Below are 18,593 nucleotides of genomic sequence, written 5' to 3' on the forward strand. Positions count from 1 at the left end.
TACATACACACACCCCGTTCACACTCTGTCCAGCTCCCATCCCGAAATATCAGGGGGGTTGGACAGGCTTGGAGCCTTGCCTCTGGCCGTCTCTCCTCCTCCCCAGAGAACAGAGGACTGAGGTGCCTTTAAACCACTGCGGCAAAAACCCGACCAAAACCCTGCAGTCATTAATATGCAAAAATGCAAATGAGTAGGTAATTAAGAGCTGGAGCTCTCTGGAGGCTCTTTGATTGCTAATGAATTCTAATCTGCAAAGAAAGGGGGGGAGGGGAGGAGAAAAACAGATGAAAGAAAAAGAAAACAACTAAAAAGATGAGCTCAAAAATTTTTTTTTTCACAATCGTAAATTCTCCTGTTAAGTTTACTGATGATTTATCTAAAAAAAAAAAAAAAATTGCTGCTTAGTTAATAGAACTAGCTTCTTAGAGATATGTGTGTGGCTCATGAATGTTTCGAGAAATATAAATGCATTACGAACAACCTTCAAAGTGTTCTGTTTGGAGATGGATGTCTTTGGGATTTTTTGTTTTGTTTTTCCTCAGCAAACATCCATGAAAACCAGATTACACAGAAGATGCAGGCGTCGGTGGAGAAAGTGAAGGGACTGTGTGGATGTGGTTAATTAGAGGAGAACATGACAGGCAGGCAGACACTTCTGACCAGCGGCTATCAAAGAAAACACAAGGTCAGATAACCCAACAGTGTGTTCTTTGCTGCAACGGCAGCTGCGAGCTGGAGTAAAGGAGATGTCATTTCATCACTTTTGTGAGCAATAACACATCCCCACTTCCACTCTAACTCGTTCACCCTCTCTCTCTCTCTCTCTCTCTCTCATACACACACACGCAGACACTTTAGCAGATACACAAACGACACACACACACACTGCTGTTATTGTTGTTGCAGTGCTCCCACGACACCAACAATCTCCTCTTCCCTCCCCCACTCGGGCTAGCATCTATCTCCCGTTCACTCCCTCTCCTCTCCCTCCTGTCCTGGGCAGCCCTGACATGCCTACTTGAATTGATTTAAAGTCAATTCAGCTTCTGATCTGATTGTTATCATGTGACTTTACGCACACCTCCCTTTCAATGTGCGGCTACTGTATTGCTTTCAGACCTTTCATAATGCCGCACTGCTTTCTTATAAAGCACTTTTTAAAAAAAAAAACACCAGAGCCAGGCTGGCTGAAGTGCTGCACAATAAAATGAAACAGAGGAGACAAATTTTGTGGAAGGTAAACAAATACACAGCGGCCAAAAAGTTGATAAAAATGGAGGGATGAAAGTAATAAAACGCATGCAGCAAAGTAAATGGAATTAGGTCACAGTTTACGACTCACTAAAGGCCAGAGAGGGAAAAAAAAGTGTTTTCAAAGGAGATTTTAAACCAGTTTTTGACACTGAATGCTCGATGTGTTAAAGTAAACCTTTCCACAGCTTTGCTTCAACGCCAACAGCTCCATCACTTCTGAGTTAGCGTTGAGAGATTTAAAAAGTGCTTAAAGAATCCAGAAATGAATTCTTAAATGAACTGGAGGTCTTTCGATTTTCCTGGCCCGTCTACGTTCTGATCCTCTCCTTGTCATGACTGAACAAATGAGAACCTGGATGCAAGGGAATGAAATGTGGTGGGGTGAGGGGATGCTTCTCGGCATCGAAAGGAAGCAGTTGAGGTGGTTTGAACATCTGATCAGGAAGCCACCTGGGTGGCTATTTTTGGAGTTTTTTGGGGGAAGGTTTCACTTGGAGAAGGCCCTGGGGGACAATGTGGAGCTCACTGGAGGAACTGTGTTTCTCATGTGGCCTGGGAATGGTTTGGGATCCCCCAGAATATGGAGAGGGATGTCTGGGGTCCCATATGGACCTGTTGCACCCATCTCAGATAAACAGGACATGATGGATGGATGAAAAAAACAAACAGCAGCATTTGTACCAGTTGTGCTCTAATGAAGGATGCCAGGTTACTTTCAAAAGAACAAGCATGCTTAAGTAAACCAGGGTTGACATTATGACAGCCTAGATTACTGTTTTAATTTAGAATATTATAAAATTTGCTTTATTGAGCTTTATATTATGTTATAATTGTATCCCCTCCTTAAAATCATACCTTGAGTGCTGCTTTGATTCTTTCATGCATGTCTCAGAAATCCTTGAATCTCTCGCAGGGGGTGCCTCAACACTTGTTATCACAAAGCACCGCCTATTTCTACAAAGCTCCTCCTTGGAGCTTCAGTCTCCAGCCAACCTTTGACCTCCCCCGCGCCTCCCCCACACAGACTCACAGATTGTAGCGAAGATACATAGTCTCTCTGCTATAGTTGCCATAGTATGAGAAGCATTGTTGTGATTACATAAGGTAAAGGTAATTTTATTTCTATAGCATATTTTCAGCAACAAGGCAATACAAAGTGCTTTACAGGAATTAAAAGGAAATACAAACCAAAAGAAAAAGCAAAAGAAGAAAAATGTTGATCCAAAGTAAATTAACTGGATACTCCTATTCAGGGTTGGTAGATAAGTATAAGTAAGTTTCCTCTGGTCTAATTTTTTTTCTGGGTTGGGAGAATAGGAGTCTAAAAAGTAGTTGCTAAAGTAGTTTTTCTGGATTCCAAGTTCTAATCCCTGTTCTGGGTTGCTAAACAAGTGTAAGTAAGTAAGTATCCTCTTGACGTCTGGGATGCTAGGTAAGTATAAGTATTCTCTGGACTTTCTAAGTGTGCTCTAAATTTGTAAAAGTAATGAGTACTCCACAGTTCTAAGTAATAATAAAAACTAAATGTTCCTGTTCTGGAAAATTTTTTTCTGGATTCTAAGTTCGTTCTAATTCCTTTTCTGAGTTGCCGTAATATAGGAGTCTCTCTGCCTAATAATCTAAAAAATAATCTGAGGTGGAGTGTCGGAAAAGGCAGGAGCTTCCTAAAGAGGCAGATAACCAATTTCAAAGTGTCAAATAACAATGCCACATGTCTTTAAAATCATGTTTGATTTAAACAGCGTGTTTATAACAACTGAAGGTAACATAGTTACTAGATTGTACTATTACATGGCTCTGTCGGCCTGGAAAATACATAACACATCCCTTTTAGCCAACACCAATCTAACACAATGCAGCAGAAAAGCATTAAAATAATTTCCTTTCTGCCTTCTATTACCCATACTTTCTTTTTATTAAAGCTGCAGTATGTTACATTTGCAAACAATATGTTTATAAATGTCATCTGCATATAGAAGAAAGGAAATGTTGTGTTGCTGGGAAAAATAAAAAAGATGACCAAGACTACAGCCTTGTGGTATCCCTAATAGAGGAATTCAGCAGGGGTGGATACAAAATCCTTCACATTGAGATAAATATTACTATTCAAAGTGTAGGTTAAAATATACTGAAGAGCTATGTGACACATTCACTGCTTCAGTGTAGATTAGGATCTCACAATCTGCAGTGCCAAAGAGAGTTGTCATCCAGACGTTTACTGTCACCAGAGTTTAGGGACATCATGAGAAATGCTATTTATTTAGGGTCTTATTTTTAAGATTTCTTTTAGCTTTGCCTGTTGCTCCCTCTAAATCACCTTTTCTCCTTCCTTTTTATCGCCCTAGAAAAGTCTGCCTCCTCCATGCTTTACTATGCTGTTCAGCATTGACTCCCTCCATTTTCCAGCTTTGTAAACAGGAAACCGGTGTTCTGTTCACCGTACCTGAAGCGTGGGTGGCAGAACAGGGGTGTCCATACAACTGCACAATTATGGGAATCCAAGATGATAGGGAGTGGGAGGGTGGGGTGTTGGAGTGGATTGGGGGTCCCATAAAAGCACTAGAAAGAGAACAGAGGAAAGGCTGGAGAGCCGTTGTCAAATGAGAGCGGACAGAAGCCAAAAACACTGTTGATTCAGTTTTTCCCTTTAGTAAATAGATTGTTGATTTGCTTTTGTGTTTGGCTGTCTGTATTGGATCCTGACTTAGAGCTTGTGGTGTATGGGAGGATTAATGTCAGGGACAATCCCTCAAACTCATTTTCTTTCTAACTGTGGAGCTCGGTGGGAATTAAAGTTTGAGGATAAGGGAGAAGGACACTGTGTTTCCTGCTGACAGCGCTCCTGTTTGTGATGAAGCGAAATCCGGGTTCATTGTGTTCCTTTGTTTGAATTCAGGAAGATTTGCTGTTCTAACTTGTTCCAAAATAATTGGTCTGAACAGGGAGGGGTGAGGGAGTTGGGGGTGGAGGGTGGAGGGGGGGCACCATAACCTTGTGGATTATTGCCCTCTTTAAATCACCCTCCCCACACCTGCTGGTTGTTTAACATGCTGGAAGTCCGTGTGAGTTTGGGGTGTTTTTCTGCCAGCCGATCTGTAATACCGGGAAGAAGCTTGACGGGAGTCAGTTTATCATGAGCACAGAGAGCACAACAGATAGATTCCCCCTGTCTCCTCCCCTTCAGCACAGATAGACTCGGAGCATGGGCACTCAGCCAACACAATCAATCTATCCGCTCCTACCCCCAGCCTCTAACTCTTATTGGAGGACGGCTTCCAAAGGGGCAAGAAAGCATGAATCATAGCCCGGCTATGAGAAGCTGCTACGCCTCCAAATACATGTGTTGTGGCTCGAAATCACTCGCCATTAAAGACGGTCTGGCGAGGGATCGTTGCAGCCCTGCAACAAAGTTGTAGCATTTAGGAAGGGGCCGAGGCGGCGCAAGGGAGAAGGATTGCTGGTCTTGGCCTAGTTTTCTTGTCTGATCAGAAACCTGTGCACCTCTGCCCTTCCCCCACCCAAACTGAAGCCTCTACTATTACAAGCTAAGAGGGGCTCAGTGTGGAGTGAGGTGAGCAGCTCAACCACCTCCACATTTCAGCGTTATATGTTGTGGTCTGCATGCAACCACTGCCGTAGGAACAAATAAAGGTTCTCAAAATTGAACGACACATTATTATTTTTTTGTTTTGTTTGCTCTCTGCAAAGCGTTGCTTATCTGTGAAAGAGATCCAAAGAGGATTAAGTCATTAGCACACATTATTGCAGATTATTACAGGCTGTTGTTTCTTGTGAGAATTTATGCAATTGAAAAATACATGTACATAGGCGGAATACTTCATTAATATGCACACATATATGACCGATTAGCACCAATGTGCCAAACATATGCTAATTTTCCATGTGCATCTGTCGTTAATTAAAGATATGAAGCTGGGAATGGCTCGAAGGAACTACAGAGGGGTTGCGGGATACAATCCCTCCGCAGTCTGCTTTCAACTGTCCATCGAACTCCAAATGTAGTTTCACAAATGCAAAAAATATAGGTTTTTGTTTGATGGTAATGGACATATGACTTTGTAGTATAAATTTGAGCTTTTATGGATTACCGTGTGCTATTTTATGCCAGAAACAAGTACATAGCCAACTCAAGAGTGACTGCCGTTGCTATATGCTGATTCTTTACTAAGCCATTTATATCAAATGAATGTTAATTTGGACAAAATGGTTTAGATGCAGTATTAATGCTCTGAGGCCACATTACTGAGGCTTCCAACATACGGTAATTTATATCTTTTTAAAAATGTTTCCATGCACAATCACAAGCATCTGTGTATTCTACTGGCATTTTATGAAACAGTCCAACACTAAGTCATATATAATTGTGATGTGGAAGCAAACTGGTACATAGTATTGAAAAACGCTTACACATAAAAATCTTCAAAGTGTAAACTCTGTTTATTTGCGGCCCCTTTCAATTAATACCTTATTGAATTACTTTTTGCTGCACATTTTTTCCCCCCGTATGTGTCTTTGCACAGTTAGAGTCTGAAAGTTTTCCCCATCCTTCCACGCAGAAAGGTTCCGACTCATCGGGCTTTAAATTCTGATTGGATTTGTGTGGTGCACCACTAATATTTATTTTGTCAACAGATTCTCGCAGTTGAACTGTGAATCAGTGCAGCTCCTTCAGAGTCATCATGAGTCTCTTGGCTATTATCTGTCCAGTACTCCAGTTTAGATACATTCCCGTGTCTCGGTAGTTTGCAGTTCTGTCGACTTCTTGTTCTATTTTCAGATGAGGAAATGCTCCATAAGGTGTTCAAAGTTTGTTATTTTCACAACCTAATTCTACTTTTGCATTCACAATGAACACACCTTCTGGTGTGTTTGGGCTTCATGGTGTTTGTTCACTCGTGTTTTCTGGTAAAACTCTGAGATCTTATTTTATTACTATACACTCATAATAACAGTATACAGCATAGATATTAACAAACAACTAATATTTTGCAAAGTTTTCAGGTTTCACACAGTTGTCAACCGAGATGTCTTTTCTTCAATTATCTAGCAGTAACAAAATAAAAAAACAAAAAATTAGGGAAGCACCAATATGAACATTTTGCTACAATATTAATACGGCTGATAACCAATATCTACAAATTTGAAGCCGTCACTCTCCCCTAACTCCCAAAACACAAATGACATGGAAATAAACATCAGTTATTTGTATCGGCGCAGTTTCACTTATTAGACCAATACATATATGTTAAATGAGTGAATAACATCAGCCGATACTGAGATTAATACCTATACATCATACATCACTAATAGTAATAGTAATAATAATAATAATAATAATATAGATTATGTTAATCTAGGTCAAGCTATAAAGTTTTAAAAATACATATGATGAAATTATATTGGCTTTTTTTTAAATACAAATTTGGTTTGCCCCATTCTCCTCTTTATGTTTTTATTTGTCTCAGACATAAACTATCTCTGCTTAGTCTTGTCATTACATGCACTCTGTCTCAGTTTATGTGTTTTTCCAGGTCTTTCTTCACTGCCCCCTCCCTCCCTCCAGACTGGCTGCCCTCGTACATGCTCTCCATGTCAGACCCAGCTGTTACTACAAACTACTTGGAGGGCTTACAAGCCTAATTGCAAATCCTGACAACAGCACCGCTTTTACATCAAGGCCCAACGTCAACTATAAAAAGCAAGAATATGAAAGATTTTCTCTCTCTGTCCATTGAAAATTCATTCCTCCTAAGCACATGTTCCCATCTGGTCAAATGTCATCATTTAGCTAAAACATTAGTAGAAATAACAATAAAAAAAAAAAAAAAGATTTCAATTTATTTTATTCGCATTTTGTTTTTGTTTCAATGACCTTCATGTTTGTGTGAAATATTTGAATGTGTGCTTGGTGTGTTTGTGAAGGCATTTACAGCCCATAGGTGAGATTATTTCAAAGCTGTAGGCCCATTACATTCCTAAAATGGCCTACAAAACTAATTAATGTTCTCTGTCAAGGATTTTTCTGTAACCCAGGGGACCACAATGGATGGTTTATTTACCTCAGTGACCTTCTGACAGCAAATCTCATCTCTCATTGAGAACATCTGGGGGGATACAGGAAAGCTTCAGGTGGTAATAAGTTGGGTACAATTTACAGCTGTCATATTGTACTGTTAAAGTTTACACTCATAGCATGGGCATCATGCCCAAAAAGTTACTTATATGATGGCATACTAGAGTTTATTTAGTCCTTATCTGAGATACTGCTGATGACTGCTAGATAAGGAGTTCTTGGGCTTGTTGTTTGTTCTCTTTAAAATATACCAAAAAGGTTTGCTTACATGTCAGAGTACCAACCAAGACAGGAAACAAAGAAGGTTCATTAAAACTTCCTCTTTTGACAAGCTTTGCCCTCAGGTTAAGTTCAACAGCTGCCTAACACCTACATACACTTTTAATATGCACTGTTGCTGTGCGTTTCCAGGTGAATGCTACAGAACTAGATTTGTTTTTTTGCAAGTTAAATAAATAAGCGAGCTAGGTCATAGGCTTGTGTGTATCTGGGACATCTGATGTCCCGTTTTTCATTCTTTTGTCCCAGCTATAGCTACAGAACAGTTGCTAAATTCAAAGATTGATTTTCTTCCTAAGAGAAGAAATGTGTTGCAGGAAAATTCATGCTGTGTGTGCCCTCCCCGTTTGAAGTGTTTGCCCTGAACTATTTCACTCCTCACTCCCTCCTCTCCATTCTGCTCTGGAGAAGGCAGTTACTAGGCGTGTGTTGGTCTTATGTTTGCCAGTTCACAAAAAAAAAGAAAAGCAAAAAGAAAGGCAGACTATGGAAATAATGATAATAATAATAATAATATTAATAATTAATAATAATAATAATGCCAGGGATTGATATTATCAGAGTCCTTTATTGACTGCAATGGAGAATACCAGAAATAAATACATGTACATTCCAGAAACAATAATAATGATAAATAATAATACAAACAAAAAATAAATAAATAAAAATAACTATAAGTTATTTCGATTTCCTTGTGTTTTAATTAAGCAATATTTAAGTCCCAAGTGTTGTAAAATGTTTTGGAAAAAATAACAAAAGAGGACCTACCAACCTAAGTATTAAATGATGTCAGCAGGCATGTTTGAGGCCCCCTTTAGCCAGCCTCCCTGAGCACACAGCGAAAGTGAGCGTCAACAAAAAGGCGGGCAGAAGGCGGATTTCCTAAAACACACTGGCTATTGTGGCTGTCAATCAACCAATTACGCTTTACCATTGGCTGAAGCCATTCGCATTTATCGTGCCATCTCGTCGAGCCGCTGCTGTGTAATAGCAGGTAACTTTCTTACGATAGCCTTCCGCTGTGTGACCTAGTGCTCGTATTTATCCTGCAGTTTGAAGAGTACTCTCTCCAGAAATTGGAAGTCGGTGATTTTCTTGTTCCAGAACGACAAAAGGTCAAATTCGCGGTTTCCCCCTTGAACAGAAAACTCTCGCGTATCTGAAAGGCGTTTGAAATCGGACACCGCTGGCGTTGAGGCCCTCACTTTTTTGCGCGGACGGATACGTTGTTACGTCTGACAATGTGGACGGAGGTGGTGAAGATGTCTACGAGAAGAATGAAATCATCTCTGTAGTAACAACAAGAAAGGAAGACGCGAGATTAGTTACTATAACAGAATTGTTTGTGCGTAGTCTTGTTACATTGTAGCAAACACGTGGGCGCTACGTGGAGAAAAGGCAGACTTCCCGGGGACAAAAGAAAGACATCCACTGTGCTCCAATGCGTTTCGTGCACTGAGGTCGAAATTCTCTTGAAGTTTTATGTTTTTCCCCCCTTCGAGTCTCCGCTTTTCTTTTTTACTGTTGGATATCACACGCACGGAGAGGAGAGGTAAATACTAAATCTTTCACCTTACACTTCGGGGGGAAGTTGCATGAATTTCATTGGCGTTTCATTGCCACCTAATTTTCGAAAAGTTTTTTTTTTTTTTGGGAATGTGGTGGTTTAAGCGGGGGATGCGAGTTTTTTTTGTCTGGTCTCCGGCTCGACCTCGGAGTGGAGGAAATTACTCCTTTGTTCTGCAAAATGACTCCTTTATGGTTAAATGTTGGTGGCTTTGCCTCTTTGTTTTTTCACCGTGCGCCTTTCTGCCACAGGCTCCAGCCATTGAAGTAGGAATATTAAATCTTTACCAATTTCTTATGCTGGGGGGGCATTTTAGCCAAACTTTGTGATGTGGATCATTTTCCCTGTAGACGTGAAGCAAACTTTCCATAACCCCCTCCAACCCCCCCAATGGTACCCTTTAAACATTCCTTTATGGAAGTGTCTGGCCACTACTTATTTTATTGCACATTTGGCAGGAAATTCCTCACGATCCCACCCCCACCGTCTCCTCCACTGATCTCCCTCATAATGTACGACTTGAACCCTAATAGTAAGGGGAAAGGCAGCTTAAAATGTGCTGCGGGAAGTTTGGAGACCCACTCCTGCTCCTCTTGGTTGCAGTCGATGCACTTGCTCTACACAGGGAAGATAAAACTGGAGGTTATGGTTTTTGGTGAGTCTGGAGCATAATGTCAACAAGGCTCACAGTAAACAGAATGGGTTAGTTGTCAGCAGCTAGATTAGCTCTGGATGGGGCCTAGTGGTCCTGATCAAATTCTGGTGCCCAACATTTCCGCAGGCACTGTTATGTTCACTTTTTTCACCTTATTTATTTAGTATTTTGTTGTTTTTTTGCGCTGTGTATGATTAAACTCGGTTTTGCAAATGAAATTAAATGAAGTTCCAAAAGGCATATTTTTCGTTCGGACTGAGATGTTCACTGCTTCTAGTTTTGACCTTTCTTCACTTTTATTTTACATCTAGACTGAACTTTGCTAGGCATGGGCTGGTATGAGATTTTTCAATATAATAACTTTTAAGGGAAAAACACCATGGTTACATAACTATGTCAATTTGTAAAAGATTAAAAAAAGATATATGTGTATATACTAGAAATGCAGCAATTATCTGTTCAGAAAACTGAATCAGTCAATTCTTTTTGTTTATTGCGTCTGATCGACATTGGTTGGTCAGATACTGAAAAATCATTTTTGTCCTTTTCCTTTAAATGCATGAAAACTTAAAACTACAGCCATTTTCGGTGTGTAAATGACAACAGCTTTTCTTTGCTGTAATTTAATTTAAGTTGAATAAATATCAGATCTCGGCTTCAAGCATAGGTATTAATACACACTTTGGATCAATTTGGCAATTGTTCCGTTTTTCTATTAGATTAAAAATTGCTACCTCTATCAAGGAGTCTGAAGCAAATCTATTTTGATCCTTGTGGAGAAATGACAAGTCAGAATTTGCAGGTTAGATAAAAAAAATAGCTCGAAATTGATATTAGCTTGGAAAAGCAAATGGTCTGATTCCTTTAAGTGCTAAACAGTATGATGTTTGGATTAATAGTTACATAATAATGGTATCATAAATTATTGTTCTTGATTTTGATACAAACTTAAAACCATGTATAGAATAAACAGTCTCCAGTATTGGCACTAGTATTTGATGTCCTTTTGCTATAGCCGTCCATGTTTGAATTTGTCTTTCTTGTTAGCTAAGTGTTTAAGGCAGCTGGCCGGCAGTGTGCAGAATCAAATGTGTTGGTTGGGGGCAGCCCTGTGTTACTCTGTAAACCTGAGAGAGTGTTGGTCACTCTGTCGCTTTCTCTAGACGAACTTAAATCTGTAGGAATGATGTTATGGAAAAAATTGAGATTTATTCAAAGCAATGTTTGGAAATCTTGGTATATCTTCATTCCAGCTCCCGGCCCTTCCCTAGATGTTACACATATGCATAGCAACAAGGCATATTGTTGTTTCTGACGCCACTTATCTCTTGTTAGTTGCTCTAAAGATTCAGCTTTTAGATCTACGGGTGTTTTTCAGAATGTAAAGGAGTCATTAGGATTAAGATGTGTAGCGTTTGTTACAACTGTTGTGCATCTTAACTAGAGGTGCATACTCTTTTGTGGAGAATGACCCGTCTTTTCTTTGTGTGGGGTGACAAAGACCCCCTCTGCTACCCCTAATCTGCTCACTTCCAATATTGATCCAGCAGTAGCTTAAGATGCCATTTTGCTACATAAAGCCCCCCCTACCCCTCCACTCCATGTGCTTTACTCATTGGTAGATTGTGGTTGAAAAGTTTGTCAGAGGTCTCCTTTATAGTACCATAAGCTCCTGTAATCATGTTTTGTGATGTTAAATTAGTTTGTTTTGACTTGGACTGTAATATGTTTCTCCCATGAAGTGATTTGCTTTATTGTGATAATTTATTACCGCTTTGCTCTGCTCCAAAGTCAGTTAGCATAAGCAGATTCTTTTCTTTACGTCAGTTTATCCCTTCGCTATTCATGTTCACTCCACCTTCATCAAGACATGTGCTTTTTAGTTGTTTTTTTTGTTTGGTCGCGTTTGTGTCACATCGGCCTATGCTATTTCTGAATTACAAAAGAGGCTGTAAAAGCACACCACCTGTTGGTGTCCAAGTGCCTCTATTCTTCCAGTTCCTCCCGGAGCCGCCACCGCTGCCGCTCGGCTTCGGAGAGAAAGCCTTCGGGCTTGCACTGGAATGCAAAACACAGGGTAAATCCTGTATTCATGCTCACTGTTTCTTTTGACAAGCTTCTTTCTGAGTTGACATATGGTAATTTGGTAATGACGTGTTTGCATACAGTCATTAGCTCTGCCTTTCACCCCCATTTCCTTGGGCTAACAATAGTCCCAATTATGTCTGTAATTGTAAGTGTGTTACATTCTCTTTCATGTAGCAGTGATCGACATATGGTTCTTTTATTTGTCAGGGTTGCGTAAAATGAAAGACTTTTTTTTTTTTTCTCTTCTTAAGTCATTACTCGGTAGTGATTTAACTCGGCGCACAGTGTCAGTTCAGTCAGTTTCTGGAGGAAAATGTGTAAGTAGACCCCGTCTGTGCTGTGTCGTATTGAGTAGCCTCATGTTGTCTTATTTTTCCTCCCTAATCTGTCCATAATTCATCAAGGTTGTAATCTGAGCAGAGTGTTTTGGTCAAGTTACAGCCTTGTTTCCAACCTCTTGAATATACAACACTTGCATTTGACCTGAAATTGTGTTTCATGCAGCTTAAAGGTGAACAACAGCTTTATTGGCAATGAGAAAGTGGCTTTAAATGAAAACATGTTGCTGCCGCTGCACCCCTGCTCTGGTGTCTCAGAGAGGGAAAACAAATCTTGAAAGTTGTGATGTAACCGACAGCAGTAGAGTAGTCTCAGTCATTCATTACCATCATCATTCTTTTCTTGAACATGTAACTTCTCGTTGTGCTCGCAAGTGCAACTAAAATCCTGTATTTGCAAATTTCTCTCTTAGGGTTTGTTAGAGACTGAAGGGTATGAGCGAACAGCAGCAAAGAATGGCTGCAGTGGAAACTGACAAGGAACTCAGCGACCTCCTGGATTTCAGCGCGGTAAGAGAGGGGGAAGAGCGGTCTGGGTGGTTCTGGGAGGAAGAAGACAGTGCAATACAGGTCTGAATTATGAAGCGCAGTGAAAGATGGTGTGAATAACAGAAGTTGTGGGGGGTAAGAAGAAAGGGAAAGGCTAAATATTATTTTAAGATTATGATAAACCTAATGAAATCATACTTACAGGGTCCATATGCATTTTCTGGTCTGAATAAGTATGGAAAACTATTGTGAATTTTAGACTTTATTCCTTATTATATTTGTACCCCCAAAAGCTCTTAATTCTGGATGTATAAAGTGCTTCTAAAAGGGTTAAATGTAATTTAGATTCTTTGTCTTTGAATTTCCACATCTCAACTTAAATTTTTGTGAACTTATTTATCTGTTTACAGTCACTGGGCAAGCGAACCCACAGATAAACAATCGGCCAAACTCTGGAAATAACCTTTTTGCTGCTGTTTTGGAATCTAGGCCTTCTGAAACCAGAGTTTTAACTGAAACTTGGTTTAATTAGCTGAACAACAAAGAATTATAACTGTGTAGCTTTGATGTTTTACTTACATAATTCAGGTGTTAATGTGTAAAAACGATGCTTTAAAGAATCTATTTGTTGTAGAGTAATTTAGCCTGCGGGGGACAAATCCAAAGGTTTCACAGAAGTTAAAGTAGTGTTTAACTTACGGACAAAAACCCCCCATTAATAAACAATTTTCATATCACCTTGCCGGATTGAACCATATTATGTTGTTTCATGATTCATAAACATAAAGTATAAAACAACATACTAGGAACACTGTTGGTGCTCAGATGTCTGAAAAATATAGAACGTATGGATTTTTTAATTAAAAATGTGTTGAAATTGAGATTGGTGATATACAATATTATATTTTCTGTGATGTCAACAAGTTATAAAAAAAATAATTAAAAATTAATCACAATTGTTTTCCATATAAATCTATTACTGCCTCGAGTCAGAACCTCTCAAAAATAATACTGTAAAAATAAAATGATTAAATAAGCTACTTCACATTATGTAACACATTTTTGCTGCAGAACAGCAGATATTTGCATTCAGTGTGTATTGAGGCCCTCAGTAACATTACACAGCCACACCAACAGTTTACGTGTTTGCAAACATTCATTTGAGTTTATAGTTTATTCTTGTCACAATATATTTATTTATTTTTTTGTCTTTTGACGACCAGCCTGTAGTTAACCACTTCACCAGACATACAGCTGTAGTTTTACAACATGTTACCTTATGAAGACTGATGGAGGATGCTCATTTAGTTCCCACACTGACCTTCCAGGTAGTGGCAACTGGGTATATTCCCCTCAAAAAATGTATTTTTCTGTTTTCTGCAGTTAAAAATTGCAGTAGCCTCCTTGTAGGCAGCTGACTGGCAGTGCACAGCAACAGGTGGGGTAGGGATACTCTTGTCACCCTATACTTAATGCAGCTAAAAATACAACACCCACCCACTGAGGCACTTTGTCTGACATCTCGTTAAAAACACTTTTAAACATATAAACGATATAAACACATTTTTGTAATATTTGTAATGCCTAATTGACATAGATTAACTCAAATGTTTATATCTTTGGAATCCAAAACCTACTCATTTTGTTGTGATGTTACAGTGGAAGTATTGCTAAACCTCAGGGTTGGATTTAGTGAATCAAGCTTTAAATTTAGGCTGTTCAATTATGTAAAGGTACGAAGAAAGAAGTTCCCAATGCAATTAGTCTGTTAGATGAAAAAATAAACAAGGACTCGGGAATAACAGCAAGAAATGCCTGCCTATTATTTGACTCATTTTTATTTCATTAACAGGATCTTTGGGGAAAATACAGTGTTGTAAACTGGGCTGAACAGAGAGCTTCTGTGTCTGTTTTTGTCATATTTTAAGGAGAGATTTTTACTGTTGTTGCTCTCAGAGCTATTCTCCTGACATTATCTACAAAGCGGATGGAGACATTCTGCTCAGTGCTATTTTTTTCTTCCTTTTTTGTTTCATTTTGTTGTGAAACCTTTTGCAGCTTAACGCTGACATAAACATCTCATAGCTCCAGCAGAGATGTGTTTAGTCTTTTCACCCAAACAAACTGAAAAGCCGACATGTTTTTTTTTTTTCTGTGTGTGTGTGGCTCATCAAGTATTTCCTAATGGTTAATGCATACTTGGTAGCAGAGGTCATGTTAGAGAAATAGGACACATTTGAATGAACTGATACTCAGTAAATCTCCTTTCTCACTTGTTTTGTCTAACACAACAAATCTAACACAACATATATTATTGTAACACAGCTTTTGATTATATATTTAGGCAGGCTTCAGTCCCACATGGGCCACTGTTGAATTCTCACTATGTAATAAGTTTGAGTAGAAATACTGCACAAAATCGTAAAACAGAAATCAACATTATCTAATTAATTTTTTTATTTAAAACAGAAAAATAACAGTTTCTACTGTTCTTAAAATAATCTATCTTATTGATCATTTTTTCAGTGTTAATTCATTTCATATTTTAAATTTGATTCATAGCATAAAAAAGCAATGGTTAAACATCCATTTAATTGGCTGGTTTAAAAGTCCATATTGAATGGAGTAATGCATTGTTGCTAGAAGTTAACCAAGCTAATATTAGCCTGGTAAAACAATATTAGCCTCATAGCCTCATCTAGTCAGGCTATCTGCTCAGGTACAGCTGGGAGTTTGCTGACAAGCTTCTAGTAATTTGCCAAAAGTAGTTTTAAATGACATTACCTTTAAATGGTTGATGGGTGACACCCTTTTAATTTCCATGCAGTGCTTGTGTTTTTGAATTTGTTTTTCTTGTAAGCATCGGATAAGTGTAGGTCCAGTCTTTTAGCTCGCTGACTGGCAGTGCACAGCAACAGGTGAGGTAGGCGCAGCAGAGTCAGGGAAAAGTTTGAGATCCTATTTGTAGAACTTTAAATATTAGAAATATTATACCACACAATTTTAGTCTTTTTGAAAGCAATTTTTTTTTCTTGTGACTTAAAGGGAACAGGTGCAAATGAACAAAACAAAGCATAAACATAAAGATTAACATAAAAATATGTGTTGTTTAAAAGTTTGACTGATGTTGCTGTAGGTCTGTTTGTGAACTGCTGTTCCCATTTTTTTTAAACGTTACACATGCACAATAGGCGAATACAAGTCATTTTCATTAAGAAGAATCAGGACAATAATAATGATTCTGATGAAATAAAAGAATTAGATAAATAAATGAATGTACTTAAGGACAATTTGAAGCAGCTTTCTTCCATGTTGTTAAACAAATCAATCCTTGGTATAGTTGATCTCAACAACCGACTCATGCCTAGTATGAATTACAGAAGTTTAGGTTGATCAGTAAACCTTTTCTGTCTACAGGTTATTTTGGCCTGACAATAACAAACGGATGAAGAATTGTTGGAACAATGTGCACTTTTCTTTTTGTTTACCAAGTGGCTGGTCAGAGAATTGGGCATGGAATAAAGCAGGGTCTCTGTAAGTGTGGTCACATGTGTTCGAAGCAAACCCGTCTGAGTGAGTAGATCACTTCACCAAGATCATAGGCCGCACTGGCACATTTACTTCTAGTGTCCCAGTTCTGAAAATGTTAGGTTCGTGCAGCAGACAGTGTGGTGTCTGGTGAAAAATCCAGACCGCACCACGGCCTCGTGGTGGAACCCACAGAGGCTCAGTGACATCACCGTTAGTTAATGCACATATTAGTCATAGCACTGGCTTTAGATGTCTGGTGTTAGGCGGCCGTGTCTGATGTGTGCACAAGTTGGGCAAGGCTTTGTTTGTTCTTCAAATAAATTTGTTTGCTAGTGTGTTTCACTGTCGTGGTGGAAGGTGTAAACAACGTATAAATGCTGCTAAATCAATCAATCTTTGGTACGTAGCACCAAAGACTGTGAAGAAGATAAGCAGGAAAACCTAAGCCTATATGTGAGAGATGTTGTAAGAGGAATGTGTGAAGTGTGCCTTGCTTTGTTGGTTATGTTATCTCTGCTTTTGTCTTGCAGATGTTTGCGCCTCCAGTAGCCAATGGGAAGAACAGGACAATGACACTAGCCAGCACTCATTTCTCTGGGCCAGGTAAGCTTCTGCACTTCTGTATTCACCTGATATCTTCATCAATGCTACCTTAAAACTCCTCTTCATATGTTTGTTTCTGCTTTTGTTTGCAAATCAAACACACTGAAGAAATTTCCAGATGTTTCACAGTTGATCTGAATGCAAAGTGTGACTAATAAAGATCTTTCCAGCACAATTAACACCTGAAAGATGAGAAACATGTGTTTGAAAGGTCAACTCACCAACATCGTACCTGTAATTTTTCATCTTGGGCTTTGTGGTTGTCTGTCATACGGTTTCGCTTTAACTCATGCAGGTTTTGATATCGCACTCACCACTTCAATCAGAAAAACACATGTTAAACACATTTTTGGTGCCCCTCCAATCACAGCTTTCAGTTTAGCTGGAAAAACATTCAAATGTCCCTCACTTTTCAAGAGAATTACAACAATTTCTTGTTTTATGTGAGGTCTCACCTCCAGAGCCACATATATAATAGTGATTCTTTAAACTTGAGCTAAATATTATAGAGGAAATTGCAGGTTTCCTGTCATGTTTAAGTTATTTAAAATCAGTTTTAGATGTTTTTCTTCTATGTGGCACATTGACATGAATGACTGTAGTTTAGTTTTATTCAATAGGAAAAGAACAATAATACCTCTTTGTTATTCTGCCCTTCAACATAAGATAAGCAAACAGGTGCTGGAGGATTTTTATTATTTGTATCTGTTTTGTATAAAACACAAAACAAATGCATTAAGCAAGTATCTTCACTTATGCATTAAAGAATATGTTTCTCATTTTAGAAAACTTTTAAAAATGCATTATAAAACTTTCTGTTGACTGGTGCATTTACAGATGAAAAATACTCTCAGATTCTTCTTTCCATGCATTTAATGAATAGGAATAAAGATCTGCAGTATTTGACCTGTTGATCACCGATTGGTGGCGATAAAAGAAAATTGGTTTACTACCATGTCTGCCAGATCAATTTGTGCTTCTTCAGAGCTGATGAGATTTTTTATTGTTTTTTCCAAAAAATGCAGTTCTTGCATATTTTCACAAAGTAGTTTCAGGGAGGCGCTTAACTTTATTGAGGTGTTAAAAACTCTTCCACCAAACTTGCGTAGTTTGCGCAGTTTGAAGCAGAAACTTTCTGAGAACACATGCAGGCACCCTCAAAGCCCTGAGCCGCCGTTCCCATCATCCTGAAGGTTATTAGTAAGTCGTGTTGCTTTCGTTCCTCTGTCACCGTGCCAGCCTGGTGTGTGAAATCGAGTCACACTCTCCAGTTCCCCAGAGTGAGAAGTTGGCCGCTGAGGAACAAAGGCAAAGAAGGGGGCTTATGGACTTGAAACAACTCCCCCCACCCTGAAGTGTAAAACACTCCTCCCCCAACACAGCACAGGGTTCTTACCCCCACTGATCTGCAGGAAATGGCTCAAGTCTGAGACAATGTGCCTCACTCCCAGCTCAGAGCCTCTTAAACTGGCCCAGCATGCAGCGAGTGGGCAGAGTGGAGAAGGAGAGCTTGTTGAATAGGGGGATCAGACCGGGGAAGGCAGGATTCTGTTTGTTTCTGTTACAGCAGGCAATTACTCAGCAGTGAGGAGTTAATTCCTCCCTCCTCCTCATGTCCTAAAGTGTGGCCCTTGGTCATTGACACCCATTATAATGTGATACTTAAAGCTGTCACCTTTAACATCAGGAGAT

At 39.1% G+C, this 18,593-nt stretch overlaps 1 protein-coding gene across 10 annotated transcripts in view; it reads left to right on the top strand.

The window, feature by feature from the left end:
- The first annotated feature begins 8,730 nt into the window (after nucleotides 1-8,730).
- Nucleotides 8,731-18,593, top strand: part of tcf3b (transcription factor 3b) — a 35,660-nt gene continuing 25,797 nt past the window's right edge. For 4 of the 10 annotated variants that reach the window (XM_028027161.1, XM_028027159.1, XM_028027160.1 and 1 more), the window contains exons 1-3: nucleotides 8,732-9,182; nucleotides 12,692-12,788; nucleotides 16,829-16,901. In XM_028027161.1, the coding sequence (XP_027882962.1) occupies nucleotides 12,714-12,788; nucleotides 16,829-16,901 (148 nt within the window). In that variant the 5' untranslated portion in view covers nucleotides 8,732-9,182; nucleotides 12,692-12,713. Of the gene's footprint in view, nucleotides 9,183-12,691; nucleotides 12,789-16,828; nucleotides 16,902-18,593 lie in introns of all 10 variants that reach the window. The other 6 variants (XM_028027155.1, XM_028027162.1, XM_028027158.1 and 3 more) reach the window with 4 other exon arrangements.

The sequence above is a fragment of the Xiphophorus couchianus genome, chromosome 9 (assembly GCF_001444195.1).
Source record: "Xiphophorus couchianus chromosome 9, X_couchianus-1.0, whole genome shotgun sequence".
NCBI lineage: Eukaryota > Metazoa > Chordata > Actinopteri > Cyprinodontiformes > Poeciliidae > Xiphophorus > Xiphophorus couchianus.